At 33.0% G+C, this 23,460-nt stretch overlaps 1 protein-coding gene across 4 annotated transcripts; it reads right to left on the bottom strand.

The window, feature by feature from the left end:
• Positions 1-3,647: 3,647 nt before the first annotated feature.
• LOC107961804 (two-pore potassium channel 3) lies at positions 3,648-8,108 on the bottom strand. 4 transcript variants are annotated; one of them, XR_005928665.1, is made up of 4 exons: positions 7,367-8,072; positions 6,654-7,096; positions 4,920-5,179; positions 3,653-3,971 (listed from the first exon to the last, which is right to left on the bottom strand). XR_005928665.1 is itself a non-coding variant. In XM_016897948.2 (3 exons), the coding sequence occupies exons 1-3, from the start codon at positions 7,829-7,831 to the stop codon at positions 5,032-5,034; spliced, it is 1,056 nt and encodes a 351-aa protein (XP_016753437.1). In that variant the 5' UTR covers positions 7,832-8,072; the 3' UTR covers positions 4,524-5,031. The 4 variants fall into 4 exon arrangements, 2 of the variants coding, with proteins under 2 accessions (XP_016753437.1, XP_016753435.1); XR_001701430.2 differs by having other exon boundaries at positions 3,648-3,971; positions 6,654-8,085; XM_016897948.2 differs by lacking the exon at positions 3,653-3,971 and having other exon boundaries at positions 4,524-5,179.
• Positions 8,109-23,460: the final 15,352 nt, after the last annotated feature.

Below are 23,460 nucleotides of genomic sequence, written 5' to 3'. Positions count from 1 at the left end.
AATTACATAAATGGCAATGGGAAGGTATCTATCAAAGACAGATATGGGTAAATCCAAATATTCAAGATAAAGAATTTAGCAAGAAAGGTTAAAAGGTATGTTGTGTCTATTCTCTAAGTTCCTCTGAACTTATGAATGTTATGTTTATGTTTCAGGTGTTGCTTTGTAAGTGAATTCACCAGGAGGGACAACGCCATGAATGAGCCAGAGAAGCGGCGAACGGGGATACTATGCATACAATGAACATTTTTGAAAAACCGGTGTCTAGTGAACTTACGCTTTAAAGAGCCTGTTTTTATAATCCTTGTGTTGTATTAAATTGTGATCAATTTGATGTAATATTTTATTTTAATTTTAAATACTTCTCTATGTTTCTTTAATAGTGACTTTTTTTATAAAATATTAGGAAATATGTTTAATGTCATGAGTTCCAATTGATTTTTTGAAATTTTGCTAACTTATGCAAAGTAACACCTAAGATTTAGATCCTGTGAAATTGGGTAGTGTTGAGTGTGTCAAAATAAAACATTATTCACAATATTAGAATTCACAGCCCAACTAATGGGTAAATGATATTCTCTTATTAGCATTATATAATAGATGAAAAGTAAATGTAGTCACAGGTCATTTGTCTTTATGATGAATAACTTGATTACTATTTGTAGTAATTGACTTTTCATGAAGGAAGATGTAATAGTATGAGATAAAATAGGACCATATTGAGAGAACGAATTTATCACAAAAAATTAAATATTCTTATAAGGGTAACACACTTATGATAAGGTCATTAGACGAACACCTATTAAATAGCTTTCATAATAGTATGTAATTAGAGAGAGCTCAATCACGATACTATAGTGGAATGACTTTACGACTAAATGAGTTTATAATTAATAGCCGAAAAGCTGGAATTTATTTATAAATTATTTGAGCCCTAATTATATATATTCAATCAGTCCCTTCACTAGCTCGTTAAAACTAGAAATGAAGTATATGTAGAATCAAATGAATAACAATAAATAGAAATGATAAAGTTAGAGAAATGTGTTCCATTTATAAATGAATTGTTTTCTCACTAAGTATAGAAATTACTTGAGAATTAATTTAAGGTTTTCAAATTATTATTTAATTAATTATAATGAAATAATTGAATTTTTTAAATTAATTAAATTAATTAGATTTAGGAAATTAAATATATTTCCTCAAAAATTCTTTTATGATAAAGTTGTCATGATTTTAACAGAATTAGAATCGAGTTGAGAAAATTATTTAATTGAGAAATTAATTGGGTTAATTTAATTAATTAATTAATATTTATTTTGAGAAGTAGAAAATAAATTTGAGTTAGATTAATTAAATTCCTCTCATGAGTATGTAAGGGGTGGCAACCCTAGTAACATTATCTAGGGTGTGTCGCTCATCTCCTCTATTAGTTAGAGTAGGAGTGTGTTTCTATTAAATAAATATTATTTGTAAATGACTTGTTCAACAAGGTCTCTCCTTTTAAATAGATGGTACCGATTGACCTAAAAGAAAAATTTTTTATATACTATTTTTTGTCAAAAAGTAGTGAGAATCTATTAATTAAAAATAAATTTTATTTTTTGGGAATTACCATATTTACCAGTTTCTATTAAGAAAATTACTTTCCTACTAAAAGTAATAATATCGTTTCTTGTTCTGTGTTTGGTTCTTGTTACTCGAGCCTACACTCGGTTCAATTCAAGGTATGGGAATAGCAGAGAAGATCATTTGTTGAAAGTTAAGACCAACTCAAATCTATCTCGCACAAAACATAGGTATTATTCGGTAAAAAATTTATTGTTGTAAATATCACATACCAGGTCTGTTTTGAAAATTTTTAATCTTTTGCTATAATTTTAAATTGTTTTCTTAACCAAATCTAACATAAGGTAGTCTAAACATGATCATCATCGTGACACAACACATACCCTTAACTTGTCACAAAACTTGAGAAAGAAATGGGCTGACAATGACTTTATAAGAGTGTCAACAACTTGATACCAATGACAAGTTTGCCTTGAGCAACTCGTTATTAACGTGTTTGAACTTAGAATGCATCACTGGATTTGTAGAGACTGCCAGTGCAATTGATCTATCAAACCAAGAATAAAAAATCATAAGACCAAGGCAACACCATTAGATATTGCCCGAAAACAACTTAAGGTCCTTCAAAAAATACTAAAGTATATAATCCTCCACTAACTTACATTTTTCTAGATAATAATCATTCTTCAAATCCATAAATCAATTTTCATAGAGCCATCATTCCAATGAAATCCAACCCTTCTGCCAAGTAACTTGATGATGAACATCTTAGCATCTTCTTTTTTACCAAAGACTGAACCCTATCAATAGGAACTTCATCCACAACATCAATAGTCACATCTCCTTCAAGTAAATTGATATCATCATCTTCCTCAATTCTTTCTTTATGAAAATTCTCTCTCTAAGAGTTCAATAATTTGTCATTAAAAGAAAATTTTCACCTTTCAGTGGATCCAAGGCCATACCACTAGACTTGCTCAAGTGGGAGGGTTTGGACAAAAATATAGGCTCGAAAAATGGGTTTGGGCAAAAAACGAGGCCTATTTTCTAAACAGGTGAACCTTGGGTAAGGTTTTTTAGGCCCAGGCTCGGCCCAGCCCAAATTATATACTAATTATAAACCATGTGTCTTGCCTTTCTATTTGGCAATGAGCAAAACACGAATTTATAAACAATATGTTCTCTCTAGACCGTGAGAAACCTTTGATAGCATTAAGCATATCAATCCGGAAGCCTGATTCACAGAAAAATAGATTTGTTTAAGCTGAAAATTCAATTTTCTATCAAGCTCAAGCAATTTCACACAGGAAATCACCTTGTAAAAACTTGATTTGTGATGCAGAACATTTTTGCATAGTTCAATCTACACTCATACCAATAACCATGTGGATCAGCCAGTGGTGGAGCTATGCTAAATTGAATCTGATATCAATAAGCAAATTTATTCATCTATTTTATTAATCACGCCTTGCAGATTTCAAATAAAGCACATAACCGTATGCCTTATGATCATTTCCTAGTTTGCAGACAAGGATATTACCTGCCATGAATCATATGCTGCATTGAGAATAAATAGTGGAGTTCGAATGTTGCTGGTTAGGTTTTGAGAAAAGAACTGAAAGAAGCAAGTTTCGGTCAAGTGACTGATCAAGCAAAAGAATATATTTGTCTTAATTACTCAAATTATATTGGTCAGAAAGAAATCAAGAGAAGAGATATACTAAAGTTGGAGCACGATGGATGGTGCATATGCATGGCAGGTTATGTTGCACACCCTGTTTGATGAACAAGAAAATTCGAGCATTTAATAATCAAAATTATATGAAGTCATAAAAATTGATAACTTTTTCCTTTCTTATATTTTTTTATTTATTATGTGTCCATATGTGGTTTTCATCAAATCTTTTGGTATCAATAGGGAAATGATGAAAGGGAATATATATAAAAATTTGATATCACAAACTAGGCATTATCTATCCGCATATGTGTAAAACACAAATATCAATATCAAACCTGCAAGCCCACCACACCGTTGTATTCTTTCTCGGGTAAGGTTTGTTGTTTTAAGATTTATTTTTATGCATTTAAGTGTATTTGATATATTATATTTTAAAATTAATTATTTAATAAGATAATCTAAAAAAATTAATACAAATCAGGTCGAGCCGAACTTGAGCTTAACCATCATATTTTAGGCCGAACTTAAATAAATTTTTAAATCTATATTTGGAACCGAACCCAAACCTAAAAAATAAATTTAAAATTTTATTAAGACCTATCATCACCTCTACATAACACCTTCGTCGGGCAAATCATCCTTTCATAATGGCACCTTTTCAGATGCCCAACCACCCATCAATCTCGAGGTTTGGACTGCCCCCCAGTGCCTCACCAATGCTTGCCTGAGAGAGATTCATGCCAAAGAAAATTCCTTCATTAAATTCTTCATATTTTAATTTGTAAAAGAATAGTTTACATGTTAAATTCAAATTAATCTATCTACAAATTAGATGTGCATGGCAATTTGCAATTATATACCGACAAACACTACAACGATGTTTTTCCACTTTTACAATTTATCTAGTTCCCACCTGTTCAAAAATTTCAAGAAATTTCATTCCAGTTTCATACAAAGAATAATAAAGAGAGAAAAACCTTCCCTGTTGTTATTTTTGTTTGGCCTTTCACCAATGTTTATTAAACAAGATTGGTGGTCAAATCAATCAAGTCATCAATTCACTGGTTCAATTGATCCGATTAAAAAATTATCAAAAATTTCATTTCAACTAATTTGTAGTCAACTCATACTGATTCCTTATCTAATCAGTTCAAAACCACTCTCTAGATCGATACTCCAACAAATTCTGAATCCAACCGATCAACCGATTCGATTCAAACAACACTAGATTTCACCAAAACAGAAGATAAAAACGCGGAGGTGACTAAGATACGGGTAAGAATAAACACAATTATATTCGGACATAGGCAACTCATCCAATCCAACCAACCACCTAAATAGAACATATATTCGGACATACTCATAAGGTGCTTATCCAACCACCTAAACTAAACATACCCATATTATACACATGTATTCCGCTAAGGAAACATAGGCCCCCCACTCAACAAGCGCCGGACTTAGTCCGACCAACAAAAGGGTTTTATCCACTAGTCAAGTTGGTGAATGATACATCCCAGGATTGTCGTGCCGAGTTTCTAACCCTAAAACCAAAAGAAAGAACTACACCGGGAAGGTAGACGGCTCATCTATGGAATAAGACATTATGGGATGAGCAAGAGGACCAAGTCAACATGCATGAAGATTCGAATAAACCGTCATTGTTGCTTGCCTTGATTTCTAACCACTGCCATTTCTGCAGTTGATGATTCAATGTCATCCATGACCGTCCTTGCCACCTTCGCCATATCATAACGATGATTATAAGCAAGGTTTCTTGCAGATTAATGATGATGCTCCATAAGATCAGCAAGAGTTATCTTCCCACAGTTGCCAGCATCTAGCCTATCGAACTTCTCGCTGATCTGCATGATGTCTTTTTCTGATACCTTCCCCATCTCCTTGAGCTTGTATATCACAAACTCGGATTTGCTGGACATATAAACCGACATTAAATTCAATGGGAAATGAACAGAAAGCAACAACATTGAGAATAAAAATGGAATTTGAGAAAGATTAGGAAATTTAGGCCAAGACAGATATCAGCATACAAAATACCAAGGCCATTTTAAGTAATAGAATGTTTTGAGGATAATGCAACAAGACAGAACAAAACAATATAGAGTATCCAGTTCAAAAAAAATCTAGTCAAATGATGTAACTCCTTAAGGACTTCAATCATCGTGACATTATCAAAGCCTTCTAGGATGTTGCACTCAAGTCGGTAAAGCAGAAAAGAACCAGATAGAGAATCAGAAGAATTATGAGCTTACAACTGGAAACACCTTAATGAAACACTGAATCAATTACAAGTAATGGGTAAAAGAGGGAAAGTACCCCTATTAGAAGCATCCAGAAGCAACTATGTACTGCACTTGATAATAATAACCTACACCCATGTACACCATACATCTGAGGTAATTCATAAAATGTAGTCCATAAGACACAGATAAACCACACTGAACCCAAAAATTAGCAGTATGACTGAGAAGCAGTATAATTTAATTGTTTTAGTTTGTCCTCAATAAAGTATATCAAAGTCCCTCATATATAAAGATACAGTTCTGTAGTCTAATCAAAGCTTCAAACATTATAGCTATGCTACTAGGACTTGGGTGAGTGTCAGACACAGGTGTGTTCACTTTTGTTATTTCAAAATCTTCCCATGTATTTGGGCATATCCCCACACTCATGTTCGAAGATATCTCAGGTATAGGCATTGAACAAAGGTACTCAAAAGAAAAATGGAAAGTCAGAGAAACATAGGGATGCATATTAAATATAACTCAAATACGGTACTTAATCCCAATTTTCTGGGATTGGTTTTTTTTTCTGGTTTTTATGCCTTAGTTTCAAAAAGGAAAGTTACCATTCAGGCACATTTTTGTGGTGTTTTCAACATGTTTGCAAAGGGGTAATAGAAAGTGAAGATTATTATCATATTTCAATTGAGAAGATCATATGCATAACCTAGCAGACAGAGCAAATTACACGCATAGCAGATGTTGCATTGAAATTGTATTCACAAGATAGACACATCGTTTGAATAGCACAATATAAAGCAATCCCAACAAAGAGGGCCTTGGAAGAAAAATCTATTCCATTTTGAAAAGTGATGCATTAAAAGTTCTTGGCAGTGAGAATCTTTTATTTAAGAATTTAAGCAATTGCATGTTAATAAATCAACCGTGAATCCCAATATGAGTTCTTAAAACTTCATTAAAATGTCAACTGGTGAACTAAAGACTACAACAGCTATAAAGGAAAAGGAGGAAACTACAGTAAGTTCCGAAATTAGCATATTAACCTGTCAGGTATTATTGCATGAAAGCATACAACTACTAGAAACTTGAGGAGATGAAGATGCATAGTTCAAGTACTAACCAAATTTCATAAAACAGCATACCTCACAAAACCATTGTTGTCAATATCAGCGGCAAGAAACTCCGAGACAGTCATGTCCTGTCCAAGCACCCACTTCGCCATTGTCCTATGCCTCTTATCCACTCTAGCCTCAGCCAAATACAGAAACGCTCGAGCAACAGCCAGAGTGGAAACAAGCAACCAAATAGCAGCAAAAATCCTACCAGGCAATGTCTTAAATGCTCTATCCCCATAGCCAACTGTAGTGACCGACATAACAGAAAGATAAAAAGCATCCAACCACCCAAGCCTCTCAACAAAATGCATAACACCAACACCAATTCCAATACAAAGAACCACAACTCCTAATGCCAATCCCACCTTCATTCTTATCCTCATCCTCCCCTTTTTGACATCAATTATATAAGATCTCGCAGAGTCCTTCTTTTGACCCTCATGTTCAACAGTTCTCAACAAATAACTCTCCTGCAAATCAAGTACATAGCTAACCATCCCACTAAGCAAAATATCAATAAAACCGAATCCGACCAACACAAATAATATTGAAAACAACTTGGTTGCCACACTATTAGGGATAATATCACCGTATCCAATTGTGCACATTGTCACGATACAAAAATACAATGCATCGACAACCGGGTGAGTTTCATTACCCAAGAAATTATGCCTATTAAACCAAAAGATAACAACACCCAAAGTTAAATACAAGACTAAAAGCACAAAAGCTTGTCTTACAATGGATTGAGACCCCAGTTGAGGTTTGGGAATTGAAGAGCGGATGACATCATTTAAAACAGCCATGGCAGGTGCCGTTTTGGACCTGTGAAGATTGGATTTTTCCCATATGAAATCTGGGTCAATTAACCATGAAGCTGGTGCTGGAGTGGGTGAATTAAGTTGGGTTGGCTGCGAAAGAGGGTCTTGGAGATTTACAACAGTGTCTTGAGGAGAAGAAGAAGAAGAAGAAGGTCGGGGGGATTGAAGAGATGAAGCTAAGGCATCAAAGATGGGAGAAGAATCAATGGGAGAAAGGGAAGAAGGAGGAGGAGAAGGACCAAAGATGAGTCTATCTTTAAGCTCAGATGGAGTTAAAGAGACAGGGAGAGAGACTTCATCGTGTTCAGGGAGGGGAAAGAGAGGTGTGGGCGGCGTTGGTTTCTTCCGGGGACTTGCATACAGAAGCAAAGGATCATTTTCCATTGTCTGAAGAAACAAAAAGATTCGGGGGGGGGGATTTATTTCTGGGATTGCGATGTATGAAGGAGATAAAGACAAAGGAAAGAAACTAGTGGTAGAAAAAAAATCTCAAGTGAACAAAGGAACAAGATGAGTGGTTTTTCAAGTACATCCGTTCCGTATGAGCAAATAGAGGAGAGATTGCGCGTATAATTGTGATGGTGTTTTGTGTCTACAACATACAACATGGACGAGGGAGAACTTGAGAAAGTCTTCTACTCTCTTGCCTTTTGGGAATATTTTTTCATTTTAAAAAAAATACAAATTATTCCTTTTCAACCACTTACGCTATTCACTGAACCACCTCCAATCATTTATTTAAATGTATTATTATTAATATAATTTTCTTCTTTTTGTTGTTCAAAAAAAGAAGCTGCCAATGATTCAAATGAAGAAAGTGTGGAGGGGAAAACGGCTGTGGTGGCAATCCAGGGGATGTTTGATTGGGCCGCCATGCCAAGTGCCAACCCAACACACTGAATACAAATTTTGATCAAGTTCCAAGTATTCTGTGATATTTGAAATATTTATGTATTGTGGGCTCAAATATTCTTATTTATAAAAATTTTTATTAAAAAATTTGAAGAATTTTACGTTACCAATGTCAAAAGTATTGGGGTTCACCAAATATATTAAGGCCAGTTCAGTTTCACTCGGGCTTTCGAATGACCAACCCAGGATTGGGCTCGGCTTTTTCTAAAAGCCCCATATAAGTCTTCGATTATGAGATTTAAAGCAGGGTCCACCTTCGGCAGATTTATGTAAATATGTTGAAAAAAAATCAACAAACTATCTTGATTTTTTAAAAATTTATCGATTTATATTATTTTTGAAGAGAGAAAAAAAGTGTCTTGCAAGGTGCGTTTTCTTTACCACATCAATGAAAAAACGTCTTGTAAGATGCGTTTTCCTTTCAACGATAATTTTTCCAACAACTATAAAATTTCCTATATAAGTCCCTCCAAACTTCATTCTTTTCGACCAAATATTCAATACTCATTCTTCCATTCTCAATTTTCAATCATCAATTTTCAATTTTTTCTAATTTTCCCAAATTGTATACTTTATTTTACATCCCAAATGTATATTTATTTACAATATACAAAACTTGTTTATTAAATTGGTTTGTTTTGTATCATATCATATTGTGAGTTTAAAATTTACAATTATTTATGTTAGTTTTTCATTTAAGTTTTTCTCTATCCATTTGTACACCCTAATATTTTAAGAAAGGAAAGAATAGAATGTCAATACGGAAAAAGATTAAAACTTTCACTTGCGTATTGTAATATATCTTACTTCAATAATTAATATTAACATACACTTTACAAAAAAAAATGGCATGAATAAATGAATAAGTTTGTGTTTTCACTATATGAGTTAGTGTTTTAATTAGCTTTTCTCCTCGATGCTCCCGAGTTGTGTGGACATGTTGGCTTCGTATGCCTTGGGTTCCTACAATAATCACATAACCTCTGTGTGTCTCCCCGCTCCTGAATATCGATATTGCCTCATACCCGAGTTGAGTTTGCTCAACCTTTCGACTTGTACTGAGAGTTCTTATCTAGTACCAACTCGAAAGGAGCGTGCGAGTTAGGCAGCCACATGCTTTCATCTGAGATAGGTGGGAATTCAAATTTCCAAACATTACACACGCTTTCAAGTTTGTAAAATTCATCAACGTAGGTCATTTATATGTTCCAAGGCACATGCCACAATTACATGTTTGCATGAATAACGAAGTGCTTAAAATCTCCCACAGTCACAAGTCATTTGTCTCAGGTCTGTATAGTACGCTCCATCGATAATTCCACGGTCGGGTTTATGGGGCTACTTAACTTGGAAGATTAGATTTGGCCATGAGTGACACACTAAAGTTATTGAGTTCGTAATTTCTACATTTTCCCCAATATCGTTCAGCACCGACTTACACCAAACGTGACCGCCCTTTATCTGTCCCAGGTATGTTTAACCTACTTTGGCAATAATGCTACTAATCAAAAATTCATTTCCTTGACCATCGAGGTTACTGGCATATTACGCATCCCTTTCAGTACGAAATTAATGCATTTCGCTAGGTTCGTGTTCATGTGTCTATATCATAGTCCTCCATCATATGATTGCGTCCACTGCTCCTTCGGTATCCCATCAAGGTACTTCGCACCCGGTTAGCTTAGAGCCCGTAGTCTCTCCAACATTTCATAGAATCAATGTCAAACAAGCTCATACCCTATCGATGACAATCAATAATGCATTCAATAAAAGTGACCCAAATGTATATCTTAAATTATTTTACAAGAAACCAATTTTATGCACAACGTACCTATGTTAATGACAAGTCGCTGCTCCACATCCTTAAGGTATCGACCTATGTAGTTAGACCCTATGTGATGCAAAAAATACCTATGGTGTGCACGATCTCATATGTTTGAACGTCAATCTAGCACAACCTGTATTTCGGTGCACCTGTCGAAAATGATGCATACATCGAGTTGTGGCACAACATGCCTTCTCAAGTTGGTTAAAAAGAAATCTCAGTCATCACCGGATTCTTCCGGAGTTATTGCAAAAGATGTTGGAAGGATTCTTTGGTTACCATCCTATACAACAACTAATAAGAACTTATGCTCGTATCTTTCGTATAGCAATATGTCGTCAATTTGGAAAATTGGCTTATAGTACCAGAATGCAGTTACACTGTAACACCTCTAACTCGTATCTGTCGTCGGATTAGGATTACAAAGTATTATCGATCAACCGAAAGCCATGCATCATAATATTGTTCAAAAACTTAAACATATCATAAACTATTTATATACATGCATATTGTCCCTAAATTGAGCTCTCGAGGCCCTAAAAATATCTTAGAAGCAAATCAGGACAAATTGGAAACAATTTTAAAAGTTTACGAAAAAGATGCAAAATTTTGCAAAGAATAGGTCACACAGTTGAGACACACGTCCTTGTCTCAAGCCGTGTAACTTTCGAACTAGGGACACACAGTCATGTCCCAGCCTGTGTGACAGGCCGTGTAACTCTCTGAGTTGCCCCACACGGCCATGTGTCAGGCCGTGTGTCTTATACGACTGAGTCACATGCCCATGTCTCAGGCTGTGTGGACTCAAAAATTCACCTAAAATCAAGCTGTTTCCTAACCAATTCATACATAAACTTTGAATCCATTGTGCACACTTTCGAGGTACTAAAGCATAATTCAAATACACAATATCATGCCAACTCAATCAACTTAATTATCTAACCAATATGCAATTCAAAGGCACCAGAATTACATCCAAACACTATTTACAAAAACAAGTTAACATTACTTAATTCCATGCATAAAGACCTAATTCCTTTATGTACTTAACCACAACATAAATAACCATTACCAAGCCAACATCTCATACCAAGAGACCATGCACATCATTTACCTAAAAGTGATCAAAGAAACTTAACTTAACAAGAATTATAAGTCCATCAACCATACATAAACACCAAGGCTCAAACTTACCAAATTGCCATTTACACTTTCACTAAATACCATTTCAAACATCCAAAACATGTTAATATTGTCATTTCCATACATACTAACCTAGTTCAAATATGAACTAAATCATGTCACAAGCAACCATTTTCAAGCCATTATCAACATGCCAAGAGAACCTTATACACAAGCACTTTAAAGTAACCAAAATCACATAACTTGGTAAGGCATCAAGGTATACCAAACCAATATAGCTTACCAAAGCTTATACATACCAAAACACCATTAACACATGCACCATAATACCATTTACAGATCACCCCATACATGTCATTATAAACATTAGTCGAATTACTCAAAAACTACCGAATTGTCTACTAGATAGTGTGATAGATCTCCGACAAACTTTCAACCGATCGAGCTTCCGATAATTTGTAAAACAAAGGATAATAACTACGTAAGCAATGAATGCTTAATAAGCCCATACAAACTTTAAACATAACATACCATTTCAATAATGAACTTTATAGAATAAATATAAATCTTTACCAATGTCATAAGCTTAATAAAATCTTATATAACACCATCAAACTCACAAGTTAGCATACTTGTTCATGATACATATGAAATCAACCACGTATATAAACATAACCTTTAATTCAACATCGTTACCATAGGATCATGTTTCATTCTATTTGCTTACTTATTGTTTCCAATACTGTAACACTCCTAACCTGTATCCGTTGCCGGAATAAGGTTATGAGGAATTACTTGACTGAATAAAACTTCTATAAGGTCAAAGATACTCACTATCAAAACATAACCGAATATCTAATAACAAATTAACTACTGTCAAGTTATAACTAAAACATTTCACCACATTAGTTCAATTATAAGGCTTCTCTAAAAAAAATGAGCAAGCCATCTTCGCATGGCTATAATGTATACAAGGTCGAAATATCATTCTACCTATAGTCTATCCTATACATGCCTTAAACCATGATGATATACAATCTTCTCAACTCACATAATGACTCGATAGTGTGATGATATCTCCGGCCCTTCCAACTCGAGCTAAAGTATAAACCTATAAGAAATGGAAAAGAGAACACGGAGTAAGCTTCAATGCTTAGTAAGTTTTAAGCAATGCAAACAATTAATTTACTTATAGATCGATTATTTCAAATTTTCAAGAAATCATTCCTAGATAATTGCCATTTTGGCCAAGTATCCATGAACATAATGCATATTTAGCAAATTCACCTCACTTGAATCTGAACTCAATTAAAACCAAATATTGAAATCACAAATAAGATCATAAGAACTCGAAAAGCATCTCATTAACAAGTTTTAACCATGTTTGCAACAAAATCACAAATTCACTACAAGCTGTCTTCCTGAGCAACAGTCACTAAATTATTTATAACTGGAGATAAGAAACTCTAAATCAAGTGCCGTTAATTTTCCCTGAAATTAGACTCATATATATTCCATCCATCAAATTTTCAGAATTTTTTGTTTGACCAATCAATACCAGATTTTTATTGAATTTTCTCCTGTTTCACTATTTGACTATTCTGACCACTCTTCACTACAAATCAATTTTCTCATTATACATAATTCGAAATATGTTATCGTTTATTTCATTTGAAACTATACTCATTAAGGAGTCTAAAGATATAAATTTTATCTTATAACCATTTTTGTACCATTTATAATAATTTTCTAAAAACAGAACAGGGGACCTCAAAGTCATTTTGACTCTATTCCACGCCACTTCAAATATCTCATTATTGGCAATTCTTTTGCTCACACGGTTTCTTTTATAAGAAACTAGACTCATTAAGATTTCATGACATGATTTATTCAGCTTCTAACTTAACTTCCACGATTTATGGTGATTTTCTGAATTCACGTTACTGCTGCTGTCCTAAGCAGATTTATTACCCATTCTTGCATTCATATTATTTAACATGTATATCACCAAATCAATCTCATATAACCTTTCACCATAACCGAATACACATATGAGATTTTCACATATACTTCTCATTTCTCAATCATGATTCAATTCCGATCAATCTAACATATAAAAGTATATAATACATACCTGATCAACTTAATGTATTTGACATATTCAATGGTAGTTTACTACGAACATTCGAAATCATAATCTTACTCCAATCATCGGCGTTAAGTCTGCTAGGTTTAAAACCCAAATCCAATCACCACCACAAAGCATGCGGGACTTTAAGCCCAAATATAATACCAGCACGAATGCCTTCGGGGCTTAGCCCGGATATAACACCAGCACGAATGCCTTCGAGGCTTAGCCCGGATACAACACCAGCACGAATGCCTTTGGGGCTTAGCCCGGATATAACACCAGCACGAATGCCTTCGAGGCTTAGCCCGGATATAACACCAAATCATATAATAAAATCAAATACCAACATCTAAGACTTTCTTTCTTTTTCACGATATACTATGTTATTAAATAAATACAACACTTAATAAATCACTTAAAACTTATAAAAGAATCAACCCCAAGTACCTAAAAAGAACTTACCTCAAAAGTGGTTGAACGATTATATACGGCTATTCGAGTACTTTCATTTTCCCCCTATCCGAATTTGGTGTCCTTGGTTCTCGAGCTAATAGAAGAAAACAAAGTTTACCATTCGATGATCTACTCCCAAAACTACAAATTCATCATTTAACTAAATTTATTCACAACCGAATCTATATATAATTTATACATTAATATCATATGCATTTAGCCAAATATGCTTTCTTTTCATGTTCACATACAAATTTCGTTTTCAAAATCATGAACTTGTAAGTTATATTCGAACACACAACTACACATTAACTTAGCTATTAAATGAAACCTTGTAATCATTTAATTTCATTAGCCGATTATTTGGTATATTTAAAATTACACATATAAAACCATTTTGCCAACTCAACCTTATCTTTCTAATACTTCCAATTGCAACATCAAAAACACCAACTAATGCATTTCTCTCATGATTGAACATAAATATAAACTCATAACCAAATCTTTATATAAATCATTTATATACCAATTTACCGTATGCTCATAGCTTATATACTAATTCAACTAAATCATTTCTTGACTAAAATACCACATTGCCATAGTACATATAACCTAAATGGTTGAATCCACTTGGTTACTACTATCACATATCACATTCGTCACTACCATAATAATCTACTTGGAACTTTCAACTAAATTTTACTATACCAAGATTACATAGAAACAAAATAAATTCATTTCAACCATTTAGTACATTCGGTATTTGCTCACATGAATACAAAGATTTAGCATTAATTTTACTTAACTAAATTCTCCAATCTATATTCGGCAATTATGTTAAAATACTTAAGCACACCAGCCGATTCTAGCCTATCATCTACTTCACAACAATTCGTCTTCTTTTACAACACATACACAATCTATTAACTAAAGAGGGTCATTCGGCATCTATCCAGTATATATCAATAATTTAAAACACAACATCACCAAGCTATTACTCACATTCACATTCGGCAAGGACCAATTAATAAACCTTAAATTCAAAATCTAGTTTCGTATGAATATATCACTTGAAGCATCAAACCCAATTCATTAATACCTAATTTAACAAGTTCAAAACTCATTTCGACAATGAGGTTCTTGATTTAGAACAAGGATAATCCCTCTATTCACTATCCATAATCAAATTCGGCAACCATATACACTGAAATTTAACATTCGTTCTTTCCCTCAAAATTCAAATTCATAATTCATTTCTTGCCAATTGTCGAACATCAATAGCCATTTAGGACAAATATACCTCATACAAGAATTATTTTAACCCACTATGTACTATTCATGCATTTTAACCCTTATAGCCAATTACTATCTATCTAACTAGCCACAACTAACCTTATTCATCAAGATATAAAATCAAACATACCTCAAATTGCCTTCACAAGGGCCGAACACCATAGAGCCTAATTGTTTCTTTGTTCTTTAAGCTACGGCAATTGAAGGAAAGTAAAGCGTGAAAACTTTGTTTTCACCACCCAATTTCTTATTAATTCCCAATTTCCAACATTATTTCACATTTTAAAGCATCAAACACAAGAATTCTTATCAAAGCATCCATGGCCGAAACATGCTTAACAATTATAAACAAGAATTGGACCATGAGTTAGCTAGACAACTTAACAATAACCTCAATAATCAAGTTTCCATCAAAATTTTCAAGAGAGCTTACCTAATAGAAGAAAACAAAGTGCCAAATGCCTTAGGAATTTTTCTCCTCCCCTCCTCACAAGTTCGGCTAGGTGAGAAGATGAACCCCCCATGAAAACATTGTTTTTATCACTATTGTTATAATATTAATATTCCTTTAATATTATAATATTCATTTCATATTATAAAACAATTTAACTTATAAAATAAAAATAATAAAATCATATTTTATTCATGATTCATCATCATTATGCCCACTACACTTAAAGATGGGCTATTTGACATGCAAGGACTCCTTTTTTTGTAACTACAACTATTCACCCACTTTTTAATTTTGTCTAGCAAGATTTCAATGTTTAACAACTAAGCCCTTTTTGATTAATTCACATCAAATGACAAAAATCAAAGCATTCAAAGATTCACACATGCATTTTCACATATATATTTAATTATTTTCGTGTCTCGATTTTATGGTCCCGAAACCACTTTCCGACTAGGGTCAAATTAGGGCTGTCACAAATACCATGAGTGTAATGTAATTCTAATCAAGTATCATCAAGCTTACATGTTAGTAGATTCATTAACAAATCATATAAATTTATTTATAACATAAAAAAAATTCATAAGATACATTACATATGCGTCCAACCTTTCATAAAGTCATAAACTTTTACATTGAGTCACTTAGCGTTCCATTCATTTTCTTACTTGTTGAACTATCTAGAATTAAATCGAATAATCAGAAAAGCTCACATGAAGTGTGCCTTTGCATATAACCGTAACGTTTCCTTTACATCAATGCTCATATGAGCTGTGAAATGGGCCTGCTCACACGAGCTGTGGGTCGGAATGTTAAGTTACACGATGCTACTCACACAAGCTATGAATAATCCGCAACAAATGCAGGACCTTAGCCATTGGTAGGACATTCAAGACCAGCATCCAAAACATGAAAGTCCTAATGACATGTCATTTGTATCCTAAGAATTCCTAATGTTCAATCGGGATACAATATTCGTCAATTCGTCATAGCGTTGATATGTTTGTTTTTTGATTCATTTACATCAAACAACATAATAATTATTTAATTTAAAAAACATTTAAATGATTACAGTTCATATAAACTTTCCAGACTAAATTGTAGCAATGACTAAATATATGGGCTATTTAGTAATTTCTCTTCTCCTCAATTTATCACCCGTTCTTGATCTAAAATAATATTTCCATTCAATTCATTAATTATAATAGAAAAATAAATTCATTTTATGCAATTAAGTCCTTTTTTTGATATTTTTACAAAATTGCCCCCAACATTTAACTTTTATACAATTTAGTCCCTAAGCCCAAAACATGCAAATTAACCATTTTTATTCAATTTCATGTTTAGCCGAATTATTTGGAACCTTATTACAACCCATATTTATCCAAAATTTACATTATTTTCCTTGAATTTTACCTTTTTCATAAATCAATCCCTAAACTTAAAAATCATCAAAAATTCCTTAACAAAATACTTATATTTAACAACAAAGCTTAATAATTTATCATAAAATTTCAAGAACACTTCAATTTCATCCATGGTAAAATTCTAGACATTTAACAATTTAACAACTTGACCCTCGGGTTAGCTAGATTAACTAATACGAGTCTAAAAACATAAAAATCATTAAAAATGGGATCAAAACGCATACCATGCACCCAAAATCAATTTGGCCGAATGGTTTTCCTCCCCTCACCATAGCTATTTGGTTGAAACCAAAAATAAAGAATGAAGAAGATGATCATTTAGGTTAGATTATTTTAGTATTAATTATTTAATTACTAATATAACCTTTAAATTTCATAAAATGTACCATGCAACCTATCCATGATTATCCACTCACATTAAATATGGTATAATTACCATTAAAGTCTATTAATTCACCTTTTCAAAGATAATTGATCCATTTAACTAATAGAATTCAACATTTACAACTTTTACAATTTAGTCTTTTTTAATTAATTAACTATCTAAACATTAAAATTTCTTAACAAAACTTTAATACAACCTTAATAACACTCCATGAATATTTAATAAAATATTTCAGGCCTGGTTTATAGAAATGAGGTCCTGATGCCTCATTTTCTAAAACTAATTGACTTTAGGGTTATACCACTTGAACCTAATTATTCGTTCAAATAGCATAAATTACCAATTCAAAATTTATTTTAATATTGTATTTGACTCATAAATAAAAATAATAACATTTATGAACTTACTCGTTGGATTTGTGGCCCCGAAACCACTGTTTTTGACACCATTAAAAAACGGGCTATTACAACTCTCCCCTTTACAAAAATTTCTTACCTAATAACAGTTATTCAAACCAAAATTTTCTTCCACATTCTCAAGGTTAGTCCACAAAAAAAATCCATCGTGACATGTTCCCAATCATAACTCATAACAAAACGAAATATTACAAACAATATTTGATACACTATCTTGACTTATTGACAAAACAAATATCCCGAGATTAACTCTGAAATTTCACGTTCTAATCCTGAGTACCAATAACTTTGTCTCAAACCATTTTACATTTCGTTGCTGTTTAGTTAAAATCGAATAGACAATGCCGTGAACCTCTTATAAGATGTCCCATAAAATCCAAGAATTATTCAATGTACATATTCGAATATTTTTCTCTGCATGTCAAAAGAATTAGCGATTCAACCCTCGACTTCATGGCATGTAACCCATCTTAGTTTAAGATCATCTGAATAAAACGTAACTATAAAAAATATATATTCTTCTCTGGTTGAGACTATATAGATACCTGACTTGACTGAACAAATTTGATGCTTCCTGTACTAGCTTCACCATTAGTAGTACAACTACCGAGAAATTTTTAATAAATCACCTGTCGAAACATAACCGAAAAACTCAAATCATCAGGTTCTAAATACATTAGATAATTGATACATCTACATCTGTAGTTTTCAATTAATAAAAATTCCAGTTATTCTGACCCTACTAACTTGGTATTGCTCTATCTAGCTAGCATGCCATGGTTCTACATCCCATTTCATGAAAAGCTTCAAATAGTATCATTTAAATACAAGTGTGATAGTGCTACTATCAAGACGATTTTAACCATAATAACATTTCCCAATTATCACTGATCTGGTTGTTATATCCCTGTATCATGTCTTCTAAAATATGAATTTCCCATTCTGACTGTCCATTTGTTTGCCCGTGAATTCGCAAAATTTATTCCCGAATCTATAAATGAACTCAAATACGTACAACTCAACTAAATCTTCAAGTGTATAATCCGTTATGACCAAAACAATGAGTTGGTCTTATCAACCTTATAGCAACAATTCAAAATAATTTTTTCTTCTTGTCGTCAAGATAATCCAGATTTATAGTCTATCATAATTCCCTCAATATATCAGTCAAAGATCATAACAAACTGTATTAACTCATATGAAATATGACATCCAATTCTGACTTGCTGAAATAATTCGAGATCATCTAAGTAAAAAATTAAAATGCGATGCTATGCTTGATCTTCCACCGTCTCCCCTTTTACTACTATTTATCCCTTCTTGAAAGCTAAAAGTTGAACATAATAAGATTATTCACATACTTAACATCAAAGCATTGAATTATACTAGAGCTACAACCGTCAGATGAATTAGAAGTACTATTTGACCCTTTCTACGAAAACCTTCCCTTAGAAGGACCACAGTGCTCTTGTAACAGCCCAATTTCAGTGAAATTGGAATAGTGGTTTCGGGACCACAAATTCGAGTCCGAAAAATGAAATTATTTAAATTTCATAAAATGATAGGTATTATGATAGGAATATTGCATGAAAATTTTTATCGAAAAATTTTATCAATTATGTGTCTAATTCCAAAAAGGACTAAATTGAATAAAGTGTCAAAGTTGAATTCTAGTAGTTATAAGGATTAAATAGCTATAGAATTAAAAATGAGAAGTCCTTATATGGCAATTAGACCATTGATGAAAAACATGTAGATATTTTTAATGAGTCATCCATGGAAAAATTGAAAAAAGTTAAGAACTAATTGGAAATTGAATTAAATAAAGTATGATAAATGATTAAATAGAATTAAATCCATTTTATATCTTCTTCTTCTTCATAAAATACATGAAAACCCTATGAGAGAGAAAAGAAATTTCTCAAGCCTGATTTGGTAAGTTCTATGTCCCGTTTTTAGTGATTTTTATATTTTTGAAACCAAGAAAGCTTAATTCATTTATTTGGGTGATTAAATTGAAAGAAAATAAAAGTTTAGAAAATTACCCATGGATGAATATGCTGTAAATTGAAAGTTTTTGATAGAAAATGAAATATTATTGATAGATAAATCACTTTTACAAGGTGATTTTTAGTGAAAACAAAGTGTAGGGACTAAATTGCAAAGTAGTGAAATTCTTAGAAAAAAATTCTAAAAATTATGAAATACATGTGCTGTAAAAGTTATATTGAAATTTTGAATAAGCTTGGAATAAAGAGTAAATTGCATGAATTTCAATTTCCGAGCCTAGGGATGAAATTGGAATTAATCAAAAGTTTAGAGGCAAAAATGGTACTTTTGCCTAAAATGTGAAGTGGGCTTGATTGAATGTAAAATCATAGAATTGATGATTAAATATATTTATATAGATCTGGAAGTGTCGAACAAAGAAAAAGATCGAGGGAAAGAAAAAGTTTCAGATTAATAGATACGATCAATTGTCGAGGTAAGTTCATATAACTAAATTAAGCATGTAAATGTGTTGAATTGATTGTTGAATATTGTGCATTATGATTTGTAATTGGTATGTACATGTAATAAATCAATCTTGATTTGTGATTTACATGTAAATGATGAAATATTACATGAATCCGTTTGAATATTGATTTCCGATTGGACAGGTGATTACCGTGTATATGAGATCATGCATATGTTGCAGTAAAGGTTGTTTCGAAAGGGATAATCTTTTGATCTCATTATGAAAAGGAATGTAACCCGAAAGGGTGATACTTGAAAAGGATTTATGTACCCAAATGGTACAACTTGAAAAGGTTATGTACACTTTGTGTGTACACTTGAAAAGGAAAGGTATACTTTATGTATACCATATGAAAAGGAAAGGTATACTTTGTGTATACCACTTGAAAAGGAAAGGTACACTATATGTGTACATTTGAGAAGGTTATGTGCACTTTGAGTGTACAAATTGAAAAGGGTATGTACACTTCGTGTATACTACTTGAAAAGGAAATGTGCACCTCAAGTGTACAACTAGAAAAGGAAAAGTCCATCGAAAATTCAAAAATTCAACGGAAATGTATTAACAAGTGAAATAAGAAGAAATGACATGATGAGCTCATCTATGCATAATAATGTTTTAGTACTAACCAATTTTTGTTAAATGATTGTATATAGGTCATATTTGCTAGGTTGATAAATTGATGGATAAATTGCTTTATGTGTGATTTACTTGTTATATATGAGTGGTAAGTGTAGTTTGGTTATATGAACTTACTAAGCATATAATGCTTACTAGGATTATTTTTCCCTATTTTATAGTGCTCGAAGCTCGTGAAGGTTGGATCGGGTCGGAGTATCATCACACTATCAACTCCTTAATATTGGTATAAACGATAAACTCATTTTGATATAATGGCATGTATAGGCTAATGAAACCAAATGATGATATAATATGTTTGTTTACAACTTAGCCATTGCAATGGCTAGTAATATGTATTTTGTGGTAATGTGGTATGTTCATATTCAACAAGATACAAATCACTTGTCATAAAACATGATTTACAAACCAATGAAAAGGTAAGCTTCAAGGTATGGTTAAAAGTTAGAAATGTTAGATTGAATGATGGAAATTGGTTGAAATGAATGGTATATACTTGTAAGTTTTCGTGTAGGAAATTGGTTAAGTTTTGGTGAGAAATAGGGCTAGGAAATGGCCTTATTTCGTCCACATGGGTAAGACACACGGGCATGTGTCTAGGCCGTGTGTGACACACGGACAGCCCACGAGCATGTGAAATGACCGTGTGGCCCCTGCATCCTTAAATATGAAGTCAGTATAGTACACGGGCAACTGGCACGTCCGTTTGATTGGTCGTGTGAAGAACACGGGTTTTAAGCATGGTCGTGTGTCAAAACAGTGTAAAAATGGCTTAAAAATGGTGAAAAATTAGTGTACCACACGGCCTAGCCACATGAGCGTGTACCCAAGCCGTGTGCCCCTCTGATACTTAAGAAATTGCAAGTTAGAATTCCACACGGGCAGGCCACACGGCCATGGGAGCCGCACGAGCTGGCCACACGGCCATGTCCCAAGCCACACGGACGTGTGCCCCTATCTTCAAGGCAAATTTTTCTAATTTGTCGGTTTAGTCCCAAACCATTTCCAAAGCATATATTGGGCCTCGTAGGCCCATATTAGGGACTTTAAGTTGCATATTTGAAAAGAATTGATTTGAAATGCATATTTATAACTCGGTTTTGTATAAATGTTAGTGTAAAAATCCGATAATACCTCGTAACCCTATTCCGGTGACGAATATGGGTTAGGGGTGTTACAGCTCTAATAAGACAAACGCTATAACTATATAGCTAAAACAATACCTCAAGTATCAATAATGTATTCCGAAGCAAATGAGAAAAAAGAAACCCAACACACTTCAAGTAACGACAAGTGCAGCAACTCGACCTCTAAAAAGCTGAGATTTGTACCAACATACTCCCATGATCTAAACAAGAATTATAACCGTATCAATCTTAATAATCCTAAGCCAATGTGTATCTTTTGCAGATGGACTATATATGATAAAGTAGATAATAAGAACAATAAGAAAACCAAGATAAGAAGTCCAAGATATAAACCCTTACTATACTCCCAAGAATATAAACCATTTCTATTCTGTCAAAATATGAAAATTATGAGCCTTCCAGACACACTCATCCACATCCAAGTTATTTCTATTGAAAACCATACAGCATAATAAGAATATATTGATTGCTAAAGAAATTGATGATACCCTAAAGAATAATCCAAATAGAGAATATCGTTCAGATGCAGTGGAACCAGCTGTCACATAAATAACACAAATTCCAAATGCATAAAGCAAAATAACAACCAGTAGAAGCAGAAAAATAACAACACATGAATTTTACCATCGAGTCTTCTACCAAAACATAATTGAATAGAATGCCAAAAATAGAGCAATGTCGATCATTAATCAACCAGACTAAACAATAGCTCTGCTACCATCATGACTATCCAGCATCCTCACACAATAAGAACCACATCTGAAGATAAAACAACTGCATATACCACTGAAGATAAAAGAATACATAGAATATCCAGATAAGATGATTGTAAGATACTCAGCCATAATGGTTGCATTCAGTTCTATTTACATTTCGAAAACTACCTCAAAGACTATTAAAGTCATCAGTGATCTCACATTATTCTGTTCCACTATAATCAATTTAGAAGAAATCTCGGTTAACCTGTTCTTTAGATAGCATACCAGATAAAGTTGATTACTAGTAAAGAACTTCTCCTTTTAACAGTGACGTTGCACATCCCAAATGGTCTTCAGAAAGATCTAATATCTCATCTAGAACTCTTTGTATTCCCAACTCTTAGCTCTATTTACATTATTACTCCCTCAACCGCTAAACTCTTCACCTTCTCTTTTGCAGACTTAATCAACATAAATCTTGTGAGTATTCCATTGTATAAGACTCTAAGGATGAGGGGCTGGAGGTCGTCAAGCCATAAAATTTGATTCTCATATATACACATAAAACATAACA

The sequence above is a fragment of the Gossypium hirsutum genome, chromosome A06 (assembly GCF_007990345.1).
Source record: "Gossypium hirsutum isolate 1008001.06 chromosome A06, Gossypium_hirsutum_v2.1, whole genome shotgun sequence".
Classification (NCBI taxonomy): Eukaryota; Viridiplantae; Streptophyta; class Magnoliopsida; order Malvales; family Malvaceae; genus Gossypium; species Gossypium hirsutum.
The sequence above is the reverse complement of the archived record's forward strand: the minus strand, read 5'-3'. Positions and strand labels throughout refer to the sequence as shown.

Bases quoted from the DNA above. Each gene is read 5' to 3' on its own strand.
- LOC107961804 (XM_016897946.2), bottom strand. From the start codon at position 7,831: ATGGAAAATGATCCTTTGCTTCTGTATGCAAGTCCCCGGAAGAAACCA. The intron at 5,180-6,653 runs GTATGCTGTTTT...TTATATGTCCAG, and splicing joins GACAACAATGGTTTTGTGAG to CAAATCCGAGTTTGTGATAT.